The sequence below is a fragment of the Pagrus pagrus genome (genome assembly GCF_965226575.1).
Source record: "Pagrus pagrus genome assembly, chromosome: 17".
Lineage (NCBI taxonomy): Eukaryota > Metazoa > Chordata > Actinopteri > Spariformes > Sparidae > Pagrus > Pagrus pagrus.
The window spans coordinates 8556989-8573444 of record NC_140201.1 but is presented as its reverse complement, the minus strand read 5'-3'; the positions used below and the strand labels follow the sequence as shown (position 1 = coordinate 8573444).

The following is a 16456-nucleotide window of genomic DNA, read 5'->3' as shown; positions in this document are numbered from 1 at the left end:
CAGTCAGAAAATGAATGAAGAAATGATGTTTCTTGATGATATCTGTAAGTTACATTTTTAACTCTATCGACCTGTGTTGTCTCCCCGTGCAACTTTTCCTTCTGTCTGTCAACGCTGCACATGAACATATTGTACATAATAAGCTGTACCACACAAGAAAAAGGACTCTGGTCATGAGGTTATTTAGTTAAAGTGAAAATAGAAGAAGCATGAAGCATCTGCAAGTTGGTTAACAACAATATCTCCGAGACAGGACACGCAGTACAGGTATTACAGGACAAAACACGCAGGGCCCAGCCTCTCCGTCTGCATGGTATTTGGTTGTGACCTTTCCATCTCAGATATCCTTGTCTGATAAATCAGATAATGCATGTGACTGTATGAGGAAGTGTGTCGTTTGCTGCAAATTTGTTGTGCTTAACACGAATCAGCTTCAACAGGCGTTGCTGTCGGTCTGCGCTGTCTTCTTCCTGATCTCTTCTTTTGTTTTAACCTCTGCTTAGAAGGTACATGAGGGGTTTCCCCGGCACTTTCTTCATCTTCCTGCTTGTCGTGATTTTTTGCAGTCACTGTGTGAGTCATGAGTTCTGGCATACTTAAAATAGATTAATGGGAGAAACAACAACCAAACAAAGGGTAGAAATGAAAAGAAAGTTATGGAATTCATGGGGAAAAGTTGCGGTTGTTTGTGAGCACACATATCGTGCAATATGTGAGTCAGTTAATCCCTGTGGCAAATCCCCAAACTACTATCACACTGTTACTTTGACATATTGATCATAGTTACAAGGATAAAATCTTTTTTTTTAAACGAGTTTCTGTTTATAGAAGGGTTGGCAACCTTAATGGCAAAAACACAAAATGACATTTAAAGATTAATTAAAGGTATACTTCTGGGAAATAAGCTTTTTTGCCACAACCAGGAGACAATTAGTGTAACTGAAGCCTTGAAGCAGGGGGACACAGCTAGCCTGGTTGCTAATAAATATACTATAGCTATATACTATATATATGTAAAAAGAAAGAAAGAAAGAAAGAAAGGAGTAATGGTTTTACTAGCATTACTTTAAGAGTTAATGAGCTGGGTGGAGAGACTTCCTGGACTTCTGTGAGATCCCTGGAACCTGGACAAATACATTAAAAATAACTATACTTATAACTTCACGTAAAACTAAATGCTAAGCTAAGCTAATCACCTCAAGCTCATCAGACAGTAGTATCAATCTTCTCATAGAATTCTCATTAAAAAAAGGTGACGGTGTGTTGGTGAAAATTTTAAACGAGCAGAGCAGTCCCCTCCAGTTAAAGCCTCTGAGACACACCGGTAGCAATTTTAAGTTGTGTGTTTCCTGGTGTGACGTAGACTGTCTGGAGCTGCTCCAACTGCACATGTCCAAAGTGAAGGTAATGCATATCATAAATAGGTAAATTTCCGCCAGCAGGGGGTGCCAAAAATACCAGAAAATAACATAAAAATCTTGTAAGAACAGTAACTTTTTTACCTAAAATACAGGTTTTAGCATCAATTTTACTTGTTTATTTTTTGAATCAAGGATATGTATACATATAAAACAATGAAATTACCTTGGTTGAACACTGCTATAATACAAAAAAGTCCGGCTTAAGATTGAAGAGGAGTGCTGTTAGTAGTTCGGCTTGATTGTATAATTTTATGTGAAAAATCTTCTATATTTAAGAAGCATTTAATGTAATAAAATTACAGTTACTGTTAATTTTCACAGATCTGAAGTAATTTATTAATGGTGCAGGGACTTTTAATCAGTAGAGAAAAACTTGATTCACAGATTTTCATCAAAGGACAGCAAAACTATTATATTGTGTTACTTGTATTGGATGCCGTCTAACTTCACACAGCGTTCTGGGGACCTTATTACCATCTGAGGACATCTTTTTTATTGATAGTGCACCTTTAAATTGAATTGCAGTATTAAACTTGTATGTAACATTTTCATGGTTATTTATAGATTTCCCATTTTTTTTTACATTTGACATGTAATTTCACAGTCTATTTTTTGTAATGTTATGGGCATGGCTGTGTATTTACAAAATACAGGGAAAATCTGTAAAACGAACAGGAAAAATACGTACATTTTAGATTTTTTTTTAACACGATGATGTAGGCAGTTTTGATTTGCAAGACATGAATTTTTATTAAACATCTAACCTCTTACATGTTTCAAACAAGGACAAGCGCAGCGTGTACACAAATGTAAAGGTAAAATGAAGAAATGAAACTGATTCCGATCAAAGTTACACATCATTAAAGAATCTTCTGTAATCCTACGCTCATACATACTGTGCATGAAAATCAAACAAAGACAGACACTTAGACAAACATGTTTTCAGCAAAATGCATTAAAGCTCAGCAGCTCAGCAGGAGATGGTTCAATTTTGGGACATAAAAGGTTAAGAAACGAACAAAATGCACAACTGAACTGAACTCAGTGCTCCGTGCTGTCAGGTGTATCGACGACAGCCCAGTGTGCCGCGATGGAGGTGATGGCTCCATGGACCCGGCCGCTGATGAAGCGCAGCTCAGCATCTGGGTGGGTGGGATACATGTTGAAGGAGAAGCCTGAGGGGTGTCCTGCATGCAGCGTGCGACCCCTGCTAGTCGTAAACACCACCGACTGCACGTAATGGTTATACTTCCCAGAGACTTCGACGATGGTTTCACCATCAAAAAGCTCTATCTCCTTGAACACGCCGTATCTGTGACCAACGGCCGCGGACCAGATGGCGCCGTAGCGGAACTGGAAGCTGAGGACGGGAAAAAGACACTAATGGTGTAATAATCATAGTGACGTAATCAATGTCATCAAAGTTCAGCCACTGTTTAAACACGAAGTCTGGTGCCATTCTACATTTTTCTTTTTAACTAACTTAACTGCAACTTAATTGCACTCTGAGAAATAAATTTAATAAATAAATAGGATCCTGGTGCCATACATTCTCAACTAGACATATTCATCCGCGATGGAAAATCCCCAACAAATCCACTTTTTACTCCCGTTTTGCTGAAACCTTCACTGCTGAGCTGTAGAAAGGAAATGACTGATACTTTTCATAGAACATTTTTATGTTTGGTATGTATTACGGAGGAATGATAATAAAAAACAGATTGTGTCTCAAGTCACTGTGGAAATGTTCTGTACTAAACCCAACCCTGATCTGTCCCGAACCTGAATAAATTGCTGTCAGTGCCTAAACATACAAGAACACAAGAAACTAAGTTTTACGTTTAGTCGCCCTAAGCGGGTATATAGAGAAAACTATACTTAAATCCATCATCAGTTATCACTTTACTGATTTAGTATCAACATTTTAAAACTTGCCAGATTTTCCTCATTATGTAAGAAAATGTATTAAGTAATGTGTGATGAATTAGTATGTTAGACATTTACCCGTAGACGAGGTTGCCGGAGTTCTCCCACACTCGGACGGCTGTGATCCTGCCGTCTCCTGTGAGACTGTACGGAGTGCCACTTCCTGATCCCACCGCTGCGGAGAAGGAGTACTGAAGCTGAGCTGGAAGGAAGAGAGAAACAAACATTTGTGAACTTTTTGTGCAGTCGTCACCAACATGCAGCTGTATTTAAACATAAACAATAGCCATTGCATATAGGAGAAGAGTATGATAAGCTTATATTACACACATACATCTTCAAAGTGTAAAAATACTCGTCACGTCTCATTTAAGTATCAAGTATACAGCGTACTTAAAGTACCAAAAGTACTTGTAATGCAGGATGGCCCTGTTCAGAATAATACATATTATATTATTGGATTATAATTAGAAAATCATGTAAAACATCAATAATATTATAGCTGGTCTTGGTGTAGCAAATCTTACTTATATATTACCGGGTGGCTCAATCCACCATAATACATTCTGATTGGCTGTAGAGTGTCAGTTCAATCCTGTGACACCTATCGAACTACTAAAGAAGCTCAAGTGAAACTGTTTGTTCACATTTACATGTATAAATAAATGCAAATCTGCAAAAGCTATTAAAAAAATGTGGTGAGTAAAAAATACAATATAAATTGTAAGTATAAAGTACAACTTAGTGTGCAATGGAATCACTCAATTAAAGTACAAGTACCTTAAATTGTATGCAATGGTATACTAAGCTGTAATTGACTAAACTGTATCTGCAGAGACCTGCTATCTTCCTGTATTTTTCTATTTTCTATTTTTTTTTCTATTTTGTTGTGTTCAGGACATCTTTGGGTTGAAGTGTCTGGAGAAACACAGCTGATTGTTGAGTCTTATTCCTCGGTTGCATCGACGCTTCCTGTTGGTGGCTTGCCAGTTTTGGTTTGCGGTGGCCAAACGACCGTTTATCTATCAACCTTGGAATGAGACTCATCAATTAAATTTCTCGAGAATCACTTACTGCACATTCAAAGGTCCTATTTGGAATAAGGTTGATTTTTGAGACAAATACAGTGTTTCTTTCTTTAAAAACTTTCTTACAAAGTGGACTTTGAATGGTAAAAAGTCTTCAGATATCGACAAATCCTGCATAGTGTGCTTTTAATTACAATACTTGAATTGATGTTTTAAGTTACTTTACTCTACTGAAAGTTACTTAAAAATTTAAAAACATGCATTGCATCTGCATGAGATCGAGTGCTTTAAAATTGTCGGTACATCTCTTGACCACACACTTGACTCACAATAGAGAACACAGTACATAGACACTTACAGGCAGCTAAAGTGGAGTATGCAAGAAGAACAAAGACTGCAGCATAAAGCATTCTGTGAAAAAAGAGAGAACAGTTTTAACACGCGGCATCTCATTTTTAATAATTATCATAGGCTGTTGGACAATTACTAGTTCACTCTCACCTGTCTGATTTGACGTTTTCTCTGCGATCAGAAGAAACCTTCAGCGGGCGAGACAGAAAATGTAAAACGATTCGGCCAGTTTTGATTTCCCAAATAATGTCAAAATATCTAGGATAGATACTGTAGTCAGTCAACTGGAAGTCAAACGAATAGGAAGAAACAGCGAAATTATACTTACAGTTCAGGTGTGCATTTGAGTTACTGAAGCATCAGAAGACTACTGAAGTCAACCTGTCAGTTAATTTATACTGTGGTGCTGCTGATGGGCCTTCCCTAACTTTTTATTATTCCTTCCTGTTAGTGAAGATGTAGCGTGTCGGTGGATGGCGTTGACGGTATGTCAGGTATTTTTTACCAGCCTTCATTTTTATCATCTGTTACCGGATTGAAATGTGATAAAACCAGTCTGCCCTCACCCTTGTGTTTGTACATTAGGCTGTGGCATGTCAACGTTCCCCATTATGCCATTTTGTTTTTGGACAAAAACATGGACATAGGTGAATAACCATAGCTGATCCTATGAGGAACTACTGGTAGCTGGTGCTGTGGTTTGGATACAAACATGTAACTTTAACCAGCAAGATAGATTCCTGGGTGATCTCACAACCTTGTGAATCTAGCTGCCTCGTGAGATTAATGGTGTGTAACCCTTTTAAAAATGTTTGAAATCTGCATTGATTTTGGCTTCTGGTCTCCGTCATTATTACATAATTGTTTTGTTTTTTTAAAAAAATGTTTCTTCTATCACTTCATTTTCTGGCTAATGTCATGCTATTCTGTGCTTATTGATTTTTATTGTTACTCTAGTTGCAATAAACCAGTGTGGATGACTAACAGGTGAAAGTTTTTCTAATAAATAAAGACAACCACTGAGTCTTAATGGGAAATTACCAGTGCAACCTTGTGCCAACTTTCTTCCTTAAGAAACTCTAAACTGGTCTTGGTTGTGTGTTGGAGGATGGGAGGATCACAGGTGTCCCATTCCTCGGACTCAACAGCAGAAAATGAGATGAGATCTTTCTGCATAAGGAAGCAAATGTATTGTCAGTTCTTGCGTGACCGATTGTGCTCAGTAATCTTGCAGGAAGTGACAACTGGACATACTGAAAATGTGTGACGTTACCACTTGACGGGATTTTTTTAATGATCGGTGCATACCTCGTCTTGCCTGACATAACTTGTGAGTGTTCCTGACTCTTTCACGAAACCAGCTGAAGGGGAAATTCCTCAGATGTATTTTGAACCAGCTGTGTGTGATAATCAAATAAAACTGCAATCAAACAGACATTAGACAGCACGGTGCTCCACATAATTGCTTATTCTGATCTGAATAGCGTGTATATAAAACGAGACACTAAACAAAAACAATACCGATACCATTTTTTGATGATCCAAAAAACATCTATGGTCACGATGAAAAGGTGTTCCAACACTGGCTTCAAAAGTGAAAGATTTTTCTCCAGTTATTTGATTAGACGTTCAAATTTAAACAATATTTCACAGGGATTTGCAACACCAGCTTCAACTGAGTGATTTGAAAAATGACGAGAGGATAAAAGGCGCCTTCATAGCAAATCCTGCAATAATATTTCACTGCGGGGGTCAAGAAGCGATTTGTTAACCTATCAACTGGAGGACAGGCACTCTACCTGTTCCACCCCAACAGTCACATACACTTCACTTGAGATTTATTTCTTGAGCTGGCGCCCTTCGCTCAACAAATCCCAGTTCTGAGTGCTTAAAGCTGTAATGCTCTGAGTATTTGTTCATGCGCTTCACAGCAGTGAGCACAATGTCTATTTTGCATTGGTATATAAAAATGGTGTCAAAAAGCATCTTCAACTGAAGCCCTGGGCAACAACAAAAAAAAGGTTTATTTTTTTATAAAAAGCCATGTTTGTGCCGACCAGATCAGGTGCAGTGTTTTGAGCCAAAACATGATCTTTTCTGAACCCTAACCAAGTGGTTTTTCGGGCCTAAACCTAACCAGACCATAAGCACAGTGTTGTCACAACCTAAAATGGAAAACTAAACCTAAAGAAATGTGAAGTTGCAACATAAACAAACGTACAGTTTAAGCATATCTGTGGTTCGCTGAATCATACATGGTTTTTTGCCGATTGCCTAATTTCTCAAACACTGAAAATATCCAAACAGTGCTTCTATGTGGCTCTACAAACTCAATAACTGGATGTGAAAAGGAAAGTTTTCCTTTCCCCCCAGACAGTCACAGTCACTCTTTACATTAATCATAACAGGCTCAGTCTAACAGGCCATGAGACTTAAAAGTGCTGTGGTCTGCTCTGTTCCTCTGCATTGTGCCTGGTACAGTATAATGAATGCTGAGCCGCAGCTCTTCAGGCAATGAAACCCTATCTGTGTTTGAGTTACTGGCGCTGCGCTATACTGCAAAGCTTCTGGTTATTTGGTACATTAACACATAATCAAGTATCTCATTAATATAAGCCGCAAGGAAAGTGCAAAAGAGACACATAGGAGAATCTGCAGGCAACTCTCAATGGAAACTTAAGCAGCCGAAAGCTAGAACGCTATCTCCCCCGAGCTCCTGGATTAAAACTTTAAAGTCTTTGGAGATTTCTCAAAACATGTGGATGACAGCTACAACTCAATACCATCAACACTGACATAAAGAGTCTTCAAGTATCTGTAAAAATAGCAGCAATCCATTCCTCGAATAATCCACACCGACTCATCCGAGAGGCTTTGTAGTCTCCATATTCCTTTGATATTGTTCTGCGAGTGTCCAGTGAATAGACCCAGGTCAAATTGGATTTTAAATCCTTTTCTTAGCCCTGCTTGAAAAAGACTGAGGTTATCTCACAAGATCAGCCAGGTAGCTGTAAGAGGATTTCCAGTACAACTTTGACCCAGGTGTTAACATCAAACCAGCAGAGTAATAATCACTCCGTCATCCTGGCCCTGCCAAAGCATCTCCCCTTCGAACGCCACCTTCCCGTGTTTCCTGGCCCTCATCAGAATCCCCACCACCTTGTCAGAGATCCGGACGTATCTGTCGAACAGCTCTCCGAACGTGATGCGGGTCTTTCCGTCTGGGTCCGGATCGGCCATGGTCCTGATCACGTAACACATGTCGGCAATCTCGCGGTGGATGTGTTGCTCGGCGCGTTTGGCTCTCTCCGCCGTTTGGGTGCCCTCCTTGGGCCGTCCGTAACCCTCTTGGCCCTTCTGGAGGCGGAGGGACATGGAGTAGTCATAGTCGAAATACTCACTGAAGGGGTTTAGTTTCTGGTTTACGGTGTGCTCTGAGGCCCAGTTCTGCCAGCGGCTCTTGAGGTTTCCCACAGCGCTGTATTTCTTGGAGAGAGCGTTGATCTTGTTGGCGTCCTCAGCTTCCTTTTTGTAACTGCGGGGGATGTAAGATCATATTACAAATACATAAAAAATACACTGAGTATCTGTTTTGATTCTGCAAGGGACAAGGGGAGTTGTAAATATGCAGCAGTAAGCAGTTGTTGCTTTTTTTGTTGGTCCTAAGGGTAAATGCAGACCTAATAGACAGGTAATCAAACTGAAAACATGGAAGTAAAAGTAAGAAAGCTCAAACTGCAAAATTATCTGTTAGCATCAAGAAATCAAAATAGATGTAAAACAATTTTCATCAGGCCTCTTATAAGGTAAAACAGCTCACTGTCACTATGTGTTTATGGCTGTTTAATGAGGATATTGCAAAAGCTTGTCAGGCTCTACGAACAGCTGATAGCAGAACATCATTGTGACATCATGTTTCATATTTCAGAGGTGTGCAAAGTCTTTTTCCTACTATCCTATGTGGTTATTAGTACTGAGTTCCCTCCCCAGACAGCTTAACAACCATTCACACGTGGGCTCACGTAGCCCTAGTAACCCACATGAAGGCCGGTTGGGTCAACAACCCACAACTGGTCCTAACAACTCTGAAACTCAGAGAGCTCACGTGTCCTTAACTGTGCGATTATGTTAAAGTCAGATAACGTCAGTACAAATATTCAAACAATCCTGGCTTTCTGCATTTTGTCAAAGCTACTTTTAGCTCCTCAACCAACATTGGTTTACGCTTAAGGTTGATCCTCGACTGTTAAATGTCTCACCTCAATATCCTGCTTCAAAAAGAGATATCAGATTGAGGAAGTAAAGACACTGTTACATCTGAGCTATTTATTTCAAAAACAACTTCCTCTCTTTACTGGACATGTACTCACATTGGCACGGTGGGTCTTTTAATCTTCACCGATGATACAGAGTCTTCATCCGACTCTTCTTGTTGTGTTTCTGTCAAAGAGTCTGTCCTGTGTGTTCGAGCATCCTCTATGTCCAATCCCTCCTTCTTTGCCTCGGGGTGTCCACTGTCATCTTCATCACCACCACAGGTGTGTCCCTCTCCTGTTCCTGCTCCCTCTTTTCCAAGCTTCTGCTCCTGCTCCACCTGCTTCCAGCTTTTGGTCAGAGATGACACCATGTTGGAGCATTTCCTGCGGCGTGTCGGCGAGTTTTTCTTCTTCAGAAGCCGGTCAATATCCTCATCTGATGGTAGAGACTCCCTCTTGATCTTCTCGGTCAGGAGCCCAACACCAGCACCTTTCTCCTGAACCCCACTGGTCAACGTCTTCACCACTTGCTTCACCTTGATGCAAGATTCAACCGGTGGCTCGGCTGAGGTCTTAAGCTCCTCCGTCTTGGATGCAACTTGGGTCTCCTTGTGAGGAGTGGAGATCTTTTTAGCCTCTCCAGAGTTGATGACATGACTTTGGGAGGTTTCTGTTGGTTTGGTCTGAGCAGGAGGAGGCTGCTTTGGGACCCACTTCTTTAAAGGTTCCTCTTTTGGTCCTCCCAATGTAGATGGAGCCCAGCCGCTGGGTTCACTGGCCTGCTTCTTCTCATTATCCGTCACCCACTGCTGCCAGCTGCTCGTCAGGCCGCACACCATGCTGATAGTGCGGAGCTTCTTAATGTTCTTGTTGGTGGATGGTTTCCTTTGGGGAGCTTGTCCGGCCTGTTTGTCAGACATAATTTTGAGTATTATTAAGTCAATTCAGGCGCAATTAATCCCGCTAAGTGATCTTCCTTAACAGCTGTCAGATTAGCTTGATCATATTAATCTTCTCTCCGCTCAAATCTTAGTTTTCTGGAGCTTTCTCTCCCTCTGTTGCTCCCTAACCACACGCCTGCAGATACAGCTCTAAAATGGGGAGAGCAACCCTTAACACGACCGTGGAAAGTATTCGAGCCATCCCAGGCTACCAACCTGATCGTCTTTCCCTGACACTGGTCACCCCGACGGACTCATATTTCATCACAGATTGTGGAGCATGTAACTAGAGGTAAACAGGGCAGCAGACCAGGGGGTGCTGAGCTTAATCGGCAAGTGTACTGACACAAATACCATGTAAGACTTACCACTGCTCAGTATCCCCCATAAACAAGTAATCAAGGGAAATGTATTTACAATTAGTCAGCTCAGTTGTTTTTCTAGACTTTATAAAGACACCTACATGTTAACATAAGTGAAGAGGACTTTGTACGCTGGGAGATAAAGTAATGATCTTAAGCTAAAGCTAGTAAAGCTACATTTGAACCTGTTATTTGACTTGTTACCAAAGTGGCTACCGTTAAGATTTACATAGTCTGGCTTCAGAAGTAAAATTGGCAATACAACGTTAAAAAAAAAATAACAATGGTGGATACTCCAATCTTTTACTTCAACTGGCGATAGACAACTTTTTGCTTTCGCCTATTATTCTGAAGTAAACACTGATTGCATGTGGTAGTGGCTAGGAAAAATAACACCTGCCATGTATTGTTTTGTTATGAGCCTCACTTTAACTATGCTAATCATTCTGCCACCAGGAACGATTCTTCTTGCGAAAATTAAGGACGAAATTGTGCAACAAAAACAAGAAGAGGCATTGTTTTCCCCGGTCACTGTCTCCAGGTAACAGTGGAACAAGATCAGTAAGTTACAAAACCTGCTTACTTTTTAATACGACTGAGTGTTTTACTCTACCTTTTTCATAGCACTATGATCAGGTTTTTATTTTACTTTTTTATCAAATTAGGAATCTTACAGTTGTTGTTTGCGTCTGACAGTAGCCAGGCTGCTAGCGGTAGCCATGTCGCTAACACTGTCTTTGCAACAGCAGCGCCAACATCAATACCACAGGGAAACACAAGGAGGGATGACTGTTGAAAAGCTCCTTTTTACACTTTAAGTAAAAGTAACAATACGACACTAAAATACAAGTAAAAATCCTACTTTTGAGATTATACTTTAAGTAAAAGTGCTTTAGTATCAGCAACAACATGCCCATATATTATGCACTATTAGCAGAATGTTATTGCTGATGCATTAACACTGTCACAACGGGTTGAGGTAGATAATTTAAGCAACTCTATAAATGGTTCATATGCTTTATATGTTAAAACTAATAAATATAGTTGTCCCTGTGGCTGTACTTCAGGACAGTGCTTGAGCAAATTTACTTTTAAGTCGTTCCTGTTGCCAGGTTTGACAGTAAATATTGCAAAGTTTTCAAACGGAGAAGGGGATTAGTAAATTATATGGCGTCCAATTGCCCACAACAATTTTTACCGAGATGCAGAGAAAACAAAGTGAGACAGCCTAATTCTTATTTCTCTGACACTTACAGTCTAAAATTATTCTGTTACATTTAAAATCTGAAGAAACCTGTGTAGTTCAGTGTATTTGCTGCTGTCACTTCGTACTGCTCCTCAAGGGGATGCAGCCAAGGCCTCACCAGAGAGTATCACACATGCAAGGAGACACTTAATCGGAGGTGTGAAAGGAAACAGGGAACTTCTGACCAGGAAAGAATGTGATACCTGGGGAGACAACGATCTCCTGCTTACGCATGAAGCGGTTTAGTCTTGCAATGCAGCTGGTAGCGAGATCACAAATCACCCACACATTAAGAGATCCTGACATTAACACAAATAACATCAACACTATACGATTTTCCAATCTGTGCCTTGACAGAGGCGTTTAGTGCTGTTTTTAAGAGCTGCGCTTTATATGAAGATACATGATGTAGATTTATGTGTGTTGGTTTTTCATGATAGCGTTTGCAGGGGCGGGTTATTTATAAATAGAGCTTGGCACACACACATGCACACAGACATGAAGTTGCAGCTGTTGGCAGTCTGTCACGGAGAGTGGAAGTGACTCATCGAGATGTCTTCTCAAACCAAGTCAGAGTGATGATATACACAGATTCACACGCTGGTCTGAGAGGAGGGTCAGTGCTCCACCACAAGGACAAACGGGATCATTACAGTTTCGGGTTCGGCATGAAAACACATGGAAAAAAATGGTAACACACAAACAACAGCGTGCAGCTGAGAGGAAAAACAGAACAAGAACAGAAGTCAGAGAATCGCAGTGTTTATCAGAAGATTGTTGTTTCCTCGTTGGAAGGACAAACGACAGGATAAATCATCCCTCTGTCACACAATCATAATGAGTATTTGTTTATCAGGAAGTATAATGAGAAAATAGACTTAATTTGTCAGTTATCACTCATATACAGTATTAAATAGAGGTTCAGTTTGACTGATTGAGCAAATAAAGGGTAAAAAGTCTGTTTTATTAACTATTTAATGTGAGGGTGGCGGTTCACCAGTAGAGGCTGCTATGGTGTCACTGTTGGAGCACTGCAACTTCATCTTCAGCTCTCTATTTCATGTTTTCACTCAGTATACAAACATGTACATCTTTATACGTATGAATCTGCAACACCCTGATAATGTATACCACAGACATTATATAGTATTAAAGAAATGAATCTAATGTGAATCCATTTTTGATTAAAAACGCACCTTATAGAGTGAAAAGTAGAGAATATGAAGCTCTGAGATGCTTCTTCTACACAGATTCACACAGAAAAGAGGGAAAAAATTTGCACAAAAATACCAAAACACACAAAACCGGTCTTCAGATGTTTTTCATTCTGCATCCAAAAAGAAGCTGCAGGTGGGAAAAGGCCACTCCGATGATTTGGGCCAAATAGACCGGGTGGTCGATAGACCCCACTTCAGGCTGAGGAGGTCCGGCTGTGGAGAGAATGCACCTGTGCTTCCTGCTGCTTATCAACATCTGTTGCTGCTGCTTTTGTTTACCTTCCACTGCTTGTCCTGAGATTGTTTTATTTGGCCGTCCTTATTGCAGAGCATTAATTGCTCAGGAATGTATCTGAGGATCTCTCGCCGCTGCTCCGACCTCTGCGTGATGCCGGTTCGTGTTATGCTTTGGGGCGTCCTTGCACATAATTGGAATCCTGTTGTTAAAAGCGATGCTCGTTGCTATCATCTTGATTGCAGCGGTAGCTTGAATTAAGTCAGAGTTTGTTTGCAGGGACCGGTTACAATAACTAGATGAAGCAGCTGTAACCAGATTCAGAGGATGTTTTCCACTTGATGAGTTAATGTGTCTTCACTTCCAGATGAATCAACAATATCATCTGTATGTCAAACATGTGGCTTATGACAAACTATCGGAAATAAATACACAAAACAACAGATTTGATCCGGCAGCAGGGTTTTTTGCTTTTTTCCACAGTGGAATGGTGACCTCGACAAAGAAGCCAGCCGCACAAATCTGTCCTGGCCCCGGAAACGTAAACCACGATGTAATCCACTAATACTTCCTTCCGAAGAGGCTGCATGTTATTGTTTGGCTGTACCACTTGGCCCCGATGAATAAAGATGGGAAAGACAGTAAATTAAAGTGAGCTGAATACAGGGGTCAGCGAGGGCCGGCCTGGAGGAAGCTTCGATCGTCCCCTGCAGAGGAACCGACAGGATGACGGAGAGTGCTGCTGGAGCCAGACAACTCATTACAGGCTGAAGGGAGCAGCGGGTCCCTGGTTTGGATTCATGTGACAGGTTTCATAGCGATGTTTAACGTGATGAAGAGGATGGAAGCAGAAGAGGAAGGACGTAGGCAAAGTGGTGCTTTGTCCTCAGTTCTCCTGCTAGCATGCTAATATGATCACAATGCTGATATTAAGAGGATACAGTATAATTACAAGGTACATTTTTTTAAGACACAAGGTTTTAAAAGAAAAAGCAATGACCACATCCACACAGTAACACAGATTTAACTCGGGTCAAATATTTGGCCGATGCGGTCACCGTCAGAACGCTCCGTGGGGAATGCATGCATGCATGTTAGAAAAAACTAAACGGATTGCAAAACCGCGCGCTTGGACTGCGAATCCGTTCCCATGGATTTGCACATCCAGTTTTTTTTTTCTACCATGGGACCCTAGAGGAGCTCTGTACAAAACTACTTGGTTAGGTTCAGGAAAACATGATGGATTGATTGACTGATGAAGCGAGTCTTACTGGTGCTCGTTTGTTGCCAGAACCCTCAGAGTGGCCATCAGTCACCATGAGGGTTAATCACGACTCCTAGCCTCAGATTTTCTCACGATATTTCAGATATTTGCTGTGTTTGCAGACTTCTTGCCACTTTTAAACATAATTGTACAGGAGCGTATCTGAATTACAATATACATTCTCCTCACTCTCCATTTTCAAGACATTTTGAAGTCATCTGTGAAGTCTGGTCAGCTGTTTTCTTTGGATTTGATCAGGGTGTAATGGGCAGTTAGTTCAAAAACACATTCTGAGGGAACTGCCAACATTACAATATTTCCTGTTGTTGGAGGAATGTTTGATTGGTGTGCCGTGGGCTTTAGCGCCTCAGCCTAGCCAGACTGCAAACATTCATAGAAGGTCCAGGACTAATTTCACTGATACGCTGCGACTTTCATGTTGTTTCGGGAGTCCCTGGCAATCAACCTATCGATTCGTTCAGGTATGAGGCTGTGTGGAATGAAAAGGGTCTCCTGGAAAAAGCTAAATTGTAATAAACAATTAATGTTGATGTTTGTTGTTGCAAGCCAGTTCTGTTCTTTATTTCGAGAGATATTGTGATTTTGTCATATTTTAGCTGCAGTTTTCACAACTACAAGAGCACGCGAAACAAAACAAGGGCAGATGAAACACTAAGGAAGACTTTCATTTGCATTCATCCTCTGTATTTCAGCGATATTGAATGTGTTAGTAAAACATACGGGCTATTTGTTTTGAGACATGCTCTTGTTACCAGAGATCTTATAAAAACATGTTGCCTTTGGCTTGAATCTCTTCAGTCAGCAATCACACATCATTACCTCTGACCGCCGCAGCCTCTGGAGCAATAATTGGCCACACACTTCTCACTTGTTACATCAACTTTTATAATGTTACCGACACTGAGCCCCCAAATCAAAAGCCCAAATTAGGAACGGCGCATTCATTCCTCCACTGTTTCTTTATCCAACGTACTACTTTCTGACCTCGATACCGGTTTCCCGTGTTTTCTTTGCTAGGTTTCCAGCAGCTCGCAGGAATAGACAAATGAAATAACACTTAATTTTAGGAATTAAACAAACAAGCAAATGCTCCGTAGCCTGAACTTCCCAGGATGTCTGAACATGATTAAAAAGCCTCTTTCGGATCCAGTTTGCCCGATTCGACCGAAAACATTTGAAATTTCAGGCTGCTACCTTTAAGCTTTTTTCATCCAACTAAGAAGCCTTTATGCTATTATCAGTCTGAGCGGCTCTTGCCGGGGCCTGCAGCCTTTCTTCGCTTCACACCCTCTGTGTACACCGAGTGTCATTCTCGCTCCCACAGACCATCAATCATATCAAGCTCCTTCTCAGTTTTTCTAGATGAGGGAGTCCCTCACCTCGACTCACGTTTACATTCTTATTCTACTCCATTTATTTTCCTACACCGCAGGACTTTCTACTCAAAACCAGCAGTACACAATCCCGAATTACTTTATAATTACTAACATAACAGTCTGAAGGGTTTTTCTGCCGACATTTGGACCGAATATTGCTTACTCTGATAACCAATATCTGGAAATGGCAACTTTTCTCGTAATAAAAGTGAAGAAACTAGCTGATAAGAGTTGACCTTTGGCAGTCTTGAGAAATCAGAGGTCAGATAACTTTGGGACTCTACGTCGGAGCTGGATTTTGTGTCAGTTTGATATAAAGCTCTGCACATATGAAGAAAACTGATTTATTCAGTGAACAACACCAAATCTTAACCCTCTGCAGGGACCACACAGAGGGTTTGGGAGACTATAATGTATACTGCGGTGAAAAACTTGCATTGATGTCAGCATACTGTAATGATTTCAGGTTGACTTATATATGCCCTTTAAGCACCAGGCTCTCTGTCGTGGCAGCTTTTTAAAATGCCATCAGTGGTTCGATACAGACGATTTCCTTAGTTGGCGGTCTTGGTGATCGCCTCGCAACATGAAAGCATTTAAGACTTGGTCATTAATTTAAACGCGGGCCAAATCGCGTCACTGTCACAGAAAGCCAAAACATGGGGCTTTCTTCCCCCCTCACCACGAGGAAGCCATGCAGCGAGCTCAACGCACTTCCAATGAAGGTTCAAGACGACGGTTGGCCTTTAAAAGTCTTTACTGAAGGCACTTCTAAAAGTGAAAACAGTAAAACTCAACAAATTCGGTTAAAG

General features: G+C 40.8%; 2 protein-coding genes across 2 annotated transcripts; both read right to left on the bottom strand.

Annotated features, from left to right (window-relative positions):
* Positions 1–2157: 2157 nt before the first annotated feature.
* Positions 2158–6584, bottom strand: LOC311272393 (zymogen granule membrane protein 16-like). The gene is made up of 5 exons (XM_084378773.1): positions 5768–6584; positions 4877–4914; positions 4734–4786; positions 3426–3549; positions 2158–2781 (listed from the first exon to the last, which is right to left on the bottom strand). Exons 1-5 carry the CDS (start codon positions 5900–5902, stop codon positions 2463–2465), a joined length of 669 nt encoding a protein of 222 aa, XP_084234899.1. The 5' UTR covers positions 5903–6584; the 3' UTR covers positions 2158–2462.
* Positions 6585–6731: 147 nt separating this feature from the next.
* On the bottom strand, positions 6732–10059 carry abrab (actin binding Rho activating protein b). The gene is made up of 2 exons (XM_084378772.1): positions 9097–10059; positions 6732–8261 (listed from the first exon to the last, which is right to left on the bottom strand). The coding sequence occupies exons 1-2, from the start codon at positions 9900–9902 to the stop codon at positions 7778–7780; spliced, it is 1290 nt and encodes a 429-aa protein (XP_084234898.1). The 5' UTR covers positions 9903–10059; the 3' UTR covers positions 6732–7777.
* Positions 10060–16456: the final 6397 nt, after the last annotated feature.